The 10,551-nt window shown below is 41.4% G+C and overlaps 1 protein-coding gene across 1 annotated transcript in view; it reads right to left on the reverse strand.

The window, feature by feature from the left end:
- The window catches only part of ZNF732 (zinc finger protein 732), a 37,994-nt gene extending 27,947 nt beyond the window's left edge, over nucleotides 1-10,047 (reverse strand). The window contains 2 exon segments of the mRNA XM_019025364.4: nucleotides 83-209; nucleotides 9,829-10,047. Of these exon segments, the coding sequence (XP_018880909.3) occupies nucleotides 83-209; nucleotides 9,829-9,831 (130 nt within the window). The 5' untranslated portion in view covers nucleotides 9,832-10,047.
- Nucleotides 10,048-10,551: the final 504 nt, after the last annotated feature.

Below are 10,551 nucleotides of genomic sequence, written 5' to 3' on the forward strand. Positions count from 1 at the left end.
GTTCCCAAGAGACATTCTACAAAAATAGAAAATAAAACTCCCTGAGGGAGTATTAGGAATTATGTATTGAAGTTATCCTCACCCAGGGAGACCAGGTTCCTGTAGTTCTCCAACATCACATCTCTATACAAATTCTGCTGGGCAGGGTCCAGGCATTTCCACTCTTCTGGAGAGAATTCTATGGCCACATCCCTGAATGTTAAGAGTTCCTGAAAATATATATGTTCAAGTGACAGAGGTCTTAATTTGACTACAGGTGAAATGAGTTAAGAGAACTAGTTCTGACATGTGACTGACTGGGATTATCTGATAAAATAACTTTCAACACAGTAATGTTCTCTAAAGTATTCTATAGCTCTGCAGAAAAAGGATGGCATTCCAACAGTTTCTGTTCCTGCAATAAAAATAATGGGCTACACTGACCTGCCCCTACCAAAACCAAGCAGAGTAGGCCCTGTGACCTCCTGGAAAAAAAGATTGAACTCAGCTCTCATGAAAGTATCTGGAATGCCTCACGCTTGACCTTGGCCTCGCTGTAATATGCGAGGAACTTAATTTAAAAATCAGAAATGTTTCCACCCAGAACAACAGACAGGATCTGTGGGGAGGGCACAGGTGATGATTTCTCTTCAAATTGTCTGTGTGATCCTACTGGAACACTGGGCTGAGAGTCACTTAGCTAAGCGCTGCCTCTCAAGCTTCAATGCGCATAAAAATTATTTTATATTCTCAGCCTCACTGTAACAAAATTTTGCAGGTTTGAACAGAGTTCATGAATTAGCTTCTTATAGCAAGTCTTCTGTTAATGCTGATGTTCCTCCACCTAGACACATTACATTACCACTCGGCTAGAGAAAGCAGGCACAGCATAGAGTCCCTTACCCCAACACAAATACTCTTCATCCCAAGACAAGACCACAAATCATCATCCTGAAGCACAGCATTCTCTGCAGGCCGTTTAAAGTTTACAGAGGCTGGAGATGGTGTCAATGTCTGAGTAAGTCTGCACTTGAAAAACAACATGTGGTCCAGGCATGGTGGCTCATGCCTGTAATCCCAGCACTTTGGAAGGCCGTGGTGGGGGGATCACAAGGTCAGGAGTTTGAGACCACCCTGGCCAATATGGTGAAACCCTGTCTCTACTAAAAATACAAAAATTAACCAGGCATAGTGGCGTGCGCTTGTAATCCCAGCTACTCAGGAGGCTGAGGCAGAAGAGTCACTTGAATCCGGGAGCTGGAGGTTGCAGTGAGCCGAGACCATGCCACTGCACTCCGCCTGGGCGACAGTGAGACTCCATCTCAAAAGAAAAAAAAAAAAAAAAAAAAAGAAAAACAACATGTGCGCCTGCATTAATGCGATATTTATGGAGCATGTACTATGTGCTCAGGAGTATGTCACAGAGCACTGTGCTGAGACACTCACATTATGTGTAAATTCTTAGGACATCCTGGGAGGTGGGCACTAAGTGTCCAATACTTCCCAGGATTTAAATACAGGGCCCAGAATTACCATTTCCTTTCTATTTTCCTACAATTGATTTGTTTTTTAAAGGTATAGAATAACCAGTCAATATAAATAGATCACAAAGAAACAAAGGATGTATTAAATGCAATTCAGAGAAATTTATTTTTGTGTTGTATTTAAGATTTGTTAAAAAAAAAAAAACTGCAGGGATGGAGAACAGGTTGCTGGATGAGATGTCTCTAGAAACACTGGTTTTAATTTTATAAAAAAGAATTTAAGGTCCAAAAGTATATAGCTTTTCCCCATTTATCTGCTTTTGTGTTTCAGGAAATTGGGAGCACCAGCTTTGGAGAGGCAGTAGGAGTAGTCACTCCAAACTCTGATCTCCTCTAAGCAGTTCCGAGAGATTTCAGTGTGGGGTCAGACCTGGACAAGGTTCAGCAGAGGGTGGATCTGGGCAGGGTTAGGACAGAGAGTGGGCCCTAGACTTCTGTTCTCTATGCCGCTAAGTTTTTTCAGTTTTGTCTTTTCTAAGCCTGCCCAAGAGAAATTTGATTCCCAGATTTTATGAAATTTTAATCTATTTTAGCCACTTCTCTGTGTCTTTAATAACATACAACAAGGAATTTAACCAAATCGCTTATGTTTCTCTAGCGCAATTATATTAGAAGCTAAATATTTATTCTTAGCAAGGTAAAGACAATACAACTTCTCTTCTGTCAATTAATAGTCATTCAGGTGGTGGCATCAAAACTCACAAAACAATAAAAGGGAAGTAACCCAAATGAAGCTTAAGTGTCCTGTACAGTTTCCATCTTTGTACTGAACACATGATGCTGAATTCAACCATTTATTCATGTGCTCCAGATTGCAAGTTCCTTGAGGGTAGGGACCATGACTGCATCACCTGTTTTTCTAATGGACCATATGAAATAGAAGCAATTAGCTTATGGATTATTTTGAGTCTCCAGATCTCACTTTTCACCAAAAAAAAAAAACTAGAAAACTGGAGCAACTCTTATTTGGGTACAAACCAAGGAGATTCTTTGAGGGGAGAAACAAACCCTGAATAAGTCATTTCTCTTCCTCTAAAATAGGAGCAGAATTAGACCTTGCTGTCAGACTGACCCCAGTCTGCACAGGACATCCTCAGATGTCTCAAATACAGATGCTGGTGAGTGTCCCCAGTGACCTTGGGCTGATATCCCCATAGTGATCCAGGCAGGAGAGATTCAGGCTCAATTAGTGGGATGCAAACAGAAAATGAAACAGCCCTGGTGAAGCTGCAGATCCTGGATCCAGACATGATAGCCCCTGTCCCTGATCAGCTAACTCTGAGGCAAGGGGAAGGACAAAACTACTCTACTCCAGTAAGAGTTTACGGGGAGGCATAGTTGTGACTTTGGCTCTGAATATTTTGTGGCCTTGAACTCCCACTGCTAAGGTGCTTTTTTACACTTAACAGATTCTGCCACAGGATTCTTCTGTTCCCACCAGAAGCCTCCCACACAACTATATCAGGTCACTGGACAAGATCTGGAAAACTCAAAGAGCTCCACCTATGTTGACCTCTCATGATTTAGAAAATGTCTTCTATGAGTTTTCTGTTATGTCTTCAGCCCAAAGTCTGGTCCTGTCTTGTGAATCCTAGGCAGAGGTCAGCTTTTATGTGCATATTCTAGGTGGGATCAATGTGCCTCTACATTCTCAGGGGTTACAGTAAGCAGAGTAAAATGAGAGGAAAGATTCTCTCATGGAGGCTCCTTCAACACATTCTAAAGAATATTTTGACCTAAAAGGAAAAACCTGGGGTAAACACAAGTAGGAAGTTTATTTGGGCCAAAATTTGAAGATGCAACACTGGAATATAAACGTGCCCTGAATATACACTCCAATTAGAAGCAGTTATGAGTATATATACGTATATATATACATATGTATATATGTATATATATATACACATGTGTATATATACATATATACACATGTGTATATATACATATATACACATATATGTATATATAGTTTTATATATATAATTTATATATAAATATATATTTATTATTTATATATAAATATATTTGTATATAATATATATTATATTTGTATATAATATATATTATGTTTGTATATTATATATTATATATTTATATAATATATTATATATTATATATTTATATAATATATTATATATTATATATTTATATAATATATTATATATTATATAAATATATAATATATAATATATTATATATTATATATTTATATAATATATTATATATTATATATTTATATAATATATTACATATTTATATAATATATTATATATTACATATTTATATAATATATTATATATTACATATTTATATAATATATTATATATTACATATTTATATAATATATTATATATTACATATTTATATAATATATTATATATTACATATTTATATAATATATTATATATTACATATTTATATAATATATTATATATTACATATTTATATAATATATTATATATTACATATTTATATAATATATTATATATTACATATTTATATAATATATTATATATTACATATTTATATAATATATTATATATTACATATTTAAATATATAATATATAATATTATATATAATATTATATATTATATAGTATATAATACATAAATATATAATATATATTATATATTTATATATTATATATGTAAATTATATATACAATTTATATATATATAAATATATATACTTTCTTTTTTTTTTTTTTTTTTTAAAGAGATGGAGTTTCCCTCTTGTTGCCCAAGCTGGAGTGCAATGGCATGATATCAGCTGACCGCAACCTCCGGCTCCTGGATTCCAGTGATTCTCCGGCCTCAGCCTCCCAAGTAGCTGGGATTACAGGCATGCGCCACCATGCCGGCTAATTTTTTTTTTTTTTTTTTTTTTTTTTTTTAAGTAGAGACGGGGTTTCACCATGTTGGCCAGTCTGGTCTCGAACTCCGGCCCTCAGGTGATCCGCCTGCCTCGGCCTCCCAAAGTGCTAGGATTACAGGCGTGAGCCACCATGCCCAGCTGACGAGTATATTTTTAAAGGCAAAAAGGGAGGCAGAGAGGGAACTGATAGAAAGTTGTCAGAAATTCTTATTGGCTTATAGAAGTAAGTGGTTAGTGACTGGCTATATACATTAACATATAAGGTGTGGGTTACAGTGTCAAGTATGAAATTATTAGGTTAATCTTTAGCCATTTGTGGCCAGGCATGGTGGCTCACGCTGGTAATCCCAGCACTTTGGGAGGCCGAGGCAGAGGGGTCAAGAGGTCAGGAGATTGAGACCATCCTGGCTAACACGGTGAAACCCCGTCTCAGCTAAAAAATACAAAAAATTAGCCAGGCGTGGTGGTGGGTGCCTGTAGTCCCAGCTACTCAGGAGGCTGAGACAGGAGAATCACTTGAACTCAGGGTGCGGAGGTTGCAGTGAGCAACCACTGCACCCCAGCCTGGGAGACAGAATGAGACTCCGTCTCAAAAAGAAAAAAAAAAAAGAAAAAATTATAGCCATTTGTGGCAATAGCACACAATTAAAAAAGACAAATAGTTCAAAGAGGGGAACAGTACATGACTGTGGTCTCATTTTAACACATCACTGGGTCTGATCATTAAAATAACTTGTATTTCTCAGATAAAAGTTCTGTCCTTCTCTCAAATCCCAGGATAAATTCAGAATTTGGAACTACATATTTAAGACTTGGAGGGCTGGTGAGCTATGCACATTTGTGGGCATTTGGGCAAAGCGAGAAGGGAGTTGAAGTTCTCAGGTTTACCCTAGAAGAAAACCTAGGCAATATCATTCAGGACATAGGCATGGGCAAGGACTTCATGTCTAAAACACCAAAAGCAATGGCAACAAAAGCCAAAATTGACAAATGGGATCTCATTAAACTAAAGAGCTTCTGCACAGCAAAAGAAACTACCATCAGAGTGAACAGGCAACCTACAGAATGGGAGAAAATTTTTGCAATCTACTTATCTGACAAAGAGCTAATATCCAGAATCTACAAAGAATTCAAACAAATTTACAAGAAAAAAACAACCCCATCAACAAGTGGGCAAAGGATATGAATAGACACTTCTCAAAAGAAGACATTTAGGTAGCCAAGAGACACATGAAAAAATGCTCATCATCACTGGCCATCAGAGAAAATGCAAATCAAAACCACAATGAGATACCATCTCACACCAGTTAGAATGGCAATCATTAAAAAGTCAGGAAACAACAGGTGCTGGAGAGGATATGGAGAAATAGGAACACTTTTACACTGTTGGTGGGACTGTAAACTAGTTCAACCATTGTGGAAGACAGTGTGGTGATTCCTCAGGGATCTAGAACTAGAAATACCATTTGACCCAGCCATCTCATTACTGGGTATATATCCAAAGGATTATATATCATGCTGCTATAAAGACACATGCACATGTATGTTTATTGTGGCACTATTCACAATAGCAAAGACTTGGAACCAACCAAAATGTCCAACAATGATAGACTAGATTAAGAAAACGTGGCACATATACACCATGGAATACTATGCAGCCATAAAAAATGATGAGTTCGTGTCCTTTGTAGGGACATGGATGAAGCTGGAAACCATCATTCTCAGCAAACTATCACAAGGACAAAAAACCAAACACCGCATGTTCTCATTCATAGGTGGGAGTTGAACAATGAGGACACGTGGACACAGGATGGGGAACATCACACACCAGGGCCTGTTGTGGGGTGGGAGGAGTGGGGAGGGACAGCATTAGGAGATATACCTAATATAAATGACGAGTTAATGGGTGCAGTACACCAACATGGCACATGTATACATACGTAACAAACCTGCACGTTGTGCTCCTGTACCCTAGAACTTAACGCATAATAAAAAATATATAGATAGATATAAAAAAGAAGTTCTCAGGTTTAATCAATGCACATGTGTGATCCTGATTGGGATTATGGGCCCCATGATCACGGAATCAGTGTCAGATTTGAAGATGCCAGGCACACTGACGAAGGAGGAATAACTGATTGCAGTACTAAAAAGTTATTTTTGTAGAAATCCAGTATAACTGTTATAGAAGCGACTGTAGATAGAAGGAGAGACCATTCTGTTTCCAGATTTGGGGAGCACTTTGCTGCACTTTGTGCACCTTGCCACCAAATTATGGGTTGTGAGTGGAATCCTGAGAAAGGTTTTTCTCTAAAGTGAAGCCTAGAGGGCACTTGTGTATAATGTCTGGTGATTCTGGACAGTGTGAGGAAAAAATATAACTAAAAGCAAAATCATCTCCAATCCTAAAAAACTCCACAATAATAGAGAAGTAAGAAAACGTTTTGTTACATAATTAAACCAAAATGTGATGTGCATCATAGGCAATCTACTAAGAGACTACAAACACAGAAACTCACCATAATTAATTCTCAAGTAGAAGACATGACAGCACCATTTGTCATATACGGCTTATTGTAATTTCACCTAGTAATCTGAGAACTCATCTGGGTTTTCTAATTGGTAATATTTATAGAAAAAATAAACTTCCAACATCTTCATGACAGGAGGCAGATTTGCAACGTGAGGCTAGGTACCTGCTGAAGGCAGCCTACTAGTCGCCTACAGAAACTGTGGGATAGGATGCATGTTCTTGCTATTTACTTTTCAAAGCAATAGTTTCCAGGTCCTAGATAAAGACAAGTTTGACTCAGAAAAGACAAATGACTTATTTAACTGACAAAAATGACATATAAATTTTAAAGAAGCAGAGAAAATACTAAAATATAAAAGTTTTCGAGACAGGAGCAGTGGCTCACGCCTGTAATCCCAGCACTTTGGGAGGCCGAGGCGGACAAATTGTAATGCCCAACCTTGTTTCTACTAACCCTGTTTTTAGACTCTCCCTCTTCCTTTAATCACCTAGCCTTGTTTCCACCTGAGTTGACTCTCCCTTAGCTAAGAGCCAGACAGACTCCATCTTGGCTCTTTCACTGGCAGCCCCTTCCTCAAGGACTTAACTTGTGCAAGCTGACTCCCAGCACATCCAAGAATGCAATTAACTGATAAAATACTGTGGCGAGCAATATCCGCAGTTCCCAGGAATTCATCTGATTGATAACGCCCAAAAGCCCCGCATCTATCACCTTGTAATAATCTTAAAGCCCCTGCACCTGGAACTGTTTACTTTCCTGTAACCATTTATCCTTTTAACTTTTTGCCTACTTTATTTCTGTAAAATTGTTTTAACTAGACCCCCCCTCCCCCTTTCTAAACCAAAGTATAAAAGAAAATCTAGCCCCTTCTTCGGGCCGAGAGAACTTTGAGCGTTAGCCGTCTCTTGGCCGCTGGCTAAATAAACGGACTCTTAATTCATCTCAAAGTGTGGCATTTTCTCTAACTCGCTCAGGTACAACATTAACACCTGAGGTAAGGAGTTCGAGACCAGCCTGGCCAACATGGTGAAACTCCCTCTCTACTAAAATTAGAAAAATTAGCTGGGCGTGGTGGCACAGGCCTGTAATCCAGCTACTCAGGAGGCTGAGGCAGGAGAAATGTTTGAACTCGGGAGGTGGAGGTTGCAGTGAGCCGATATCACGGCACTGCCCTCCAGCCTGGGCAACAGAGTGAGACTCCGGCTCAAGAAAATAAAACAAAAAAAGTTTTCAAACTAAATGCTTTAAGAAAAGGGAGAAGAGCAAAAATTATTCCCTCATTCTAAAGAGAGACCATTAAGCCGCGTCTAATTTGGGTTTGCTCCTGCAACAGCCAGGTTTAAAGGAATAGTCTTGAACTCACTAACGTCTGAATTCTCGCAGGCAAGTGAGGGATGGACTTGGGCACACTGTGTGCACAGGAAATAAGATTTGTGAGGAAGAAAAAAGCAGAAGAGAGAAAGGAGCTATCAAGAGTCGTGGTGGGGGCAGGGCAGGACTGACTAAATAAAAGACTGGTTTGTGCTACAAGTGCAGGTCTAGGCAGGGTTACCATCTGACTGATTCATGTGTCCATAAAGGCAGAGGAGATTAGGATCAGGTGGTCCAGAAGCCTGGGTGGGGGAAGGAAACAGGTTCCTGCTATAGATCCAGTGTCTGGGGTTGAAATGAGCCAGGAGTCTTCCTGGCACTATGTGTGTTCTTGGCAGAATACCCTAGGAGCAAAGCTGTCATGGGCACAATTCCTGAGGGTAGAACCCTGTCCTGGGAGGAGTGTGGCAATGCGAATGCCCAGTGAGCGTCCTCGGGAGTGGGTTGGCATTAAGTGGGGGCTGGCAGCAGGGTGCAGGGAAGGGCTGTTTCTCAGAACTCCTTTCCTCTAAGTTCCCAGTCCCCTCTCTCCCCGGAAGGAGACCTGGAGGAAAAGGACAGTGCCCAGCAGGACAGCACATGTGCAGAACCCGGCTGCGCCTCCCGCAGACACCAGGCGTCTTTCTCCAGCCCAGGCTCAGCCATGTCTTTCTTCTGACAGAAAACGTGCGAAGTTTGCTCAACACCAGTCAATGCTCCAACCCCAACGCGGTGTCCAGCAACTCACTAACGACACCACCCAGAGTCAGCGCAGACCCCACAAGCTCAGCACTCTTCCCGCAGCTGCCCCCCTGCAGACGCCAGTCCCTGCTTCTGGACACCCGTCTTCATTTCTGAACGCCTGCCTACAAACCAAGGGCACCCACACCCTCCTGAGGTTCAATAATGTGGCAGAACTACTCACAGAACTCAGCGAAGCGCTGTGCGCACCCACACCAGCGTATTCTAAAAGATGCCACTCAGGAACAGCCACGCGGAGGAGGCATACAGAGCAAGGGGACTGGTGGGCAAGTTAGAGAGGGCGGGTGATTTGCTTCGCTTCCTCACACACCTCACAAAAGCCTTTCCTTCAAGACCCGCTGGCAGCCCCCAAACCACAAGCCATGCCCGGGGCTGTCCCATTAATTAGTCCCCATTTGCTCACATGAACTCTATGTTTTGATAGGGCCTCGATCTTATTCCGAACAGGGTAAAGTAGGGACTCGACGACCGGACCACAGCTCCTCCCAGGCGGGCACCTCGCACGCCACGCAGGCGTTTTCCCGATGAGCTCCTCCTCACCCCACAGCCCAGGGAAGGTGCCGGGCTGCGGGCGCAGAGCTGCACAAGTAGGGCTGCAAGCTGGGCCAAAGCCGCCTTGCGGGGACCGACATGAACCCGGGTCCCTCACCGGAAGGGACCAAGGACTGAGGGCTGAGCGGCGGCAGCGGAGACTCCGTTCGCAGACTCTGTCCCGCCGCCGCCATTTCCCCCCGGTTCGGATGAGGCCTCCCCAGCCTTGGGACGCCCTGCCCCCACACTCACCATTTCCCCACTTCAGGGGTGTAGCGGAGTCTCAGCTACGAATCATCCAATACCCGCAGGTCACAGAGCGACGGAGGCTGAGGCTGTGACCGAATCACCGACGCCTCCCTGAGGGGTGAAAGCACGGCGGTGGAGACCCTAAAGGAGCTCAGGCTGGCGCAAAAGGCAAAAGCCGCGCCAGATCCCGGGTGCCGCCCCCTCCTCTCCGGCTGCGCGCCTGATTGGGCAGTTATCAGTCCAGCGCTCTGATTGGATAAGACACCAAGCTCCCCACCCTCAGAATTTGAGTGACAGAACTTGCCACCACACAGTGCACTTAATGAGGCAAGAGAGACTCGTGCCTCCAGGTATTTTCAGTCAGGGCTTTCTGTGCTAGGCTTGGCTCTGTTGGGGGTTCATTTTTAACCTTCTGGTGTGTAAGGTTACGTCCATTTATAAATTGTGTACGCACGCGCGCGCACACACACAGACACACACTTGTTCACAAATGGAAACAATATAATGACAATTATTTTAATATTTTAGATTTCATAACCTCTCTGTCCTCTGGTCTTTTGAGTAGGATTTTAAGGGGGAAGCAATCCTTTAAAAAATAAAATGTTAGCTATTTGTGAATTTTCAATTTTTTATTGGCCACATCAAAAATAATAAAAAGAAACAAGTGAAATTGTTTATAATTTTAACCTATTGTATCCAAAATATTGTTTCAATATGTGATCAAGA

Source organism: Gorilla gorilla, chromosome 3, assembly GCF_029281585.2.
Source record: "Gorilla gorilla gorilla isolate KB3781 chromosome 3, NHGRI_mGorGor1-v2.1_pri, whole genome shotgun sequence".
Lineage (NCBI taxonomy): Eukaryota > Metazoa > Chordata > Mammalia > Primates > Hominidae > Gorilla > Gorilla gorilla.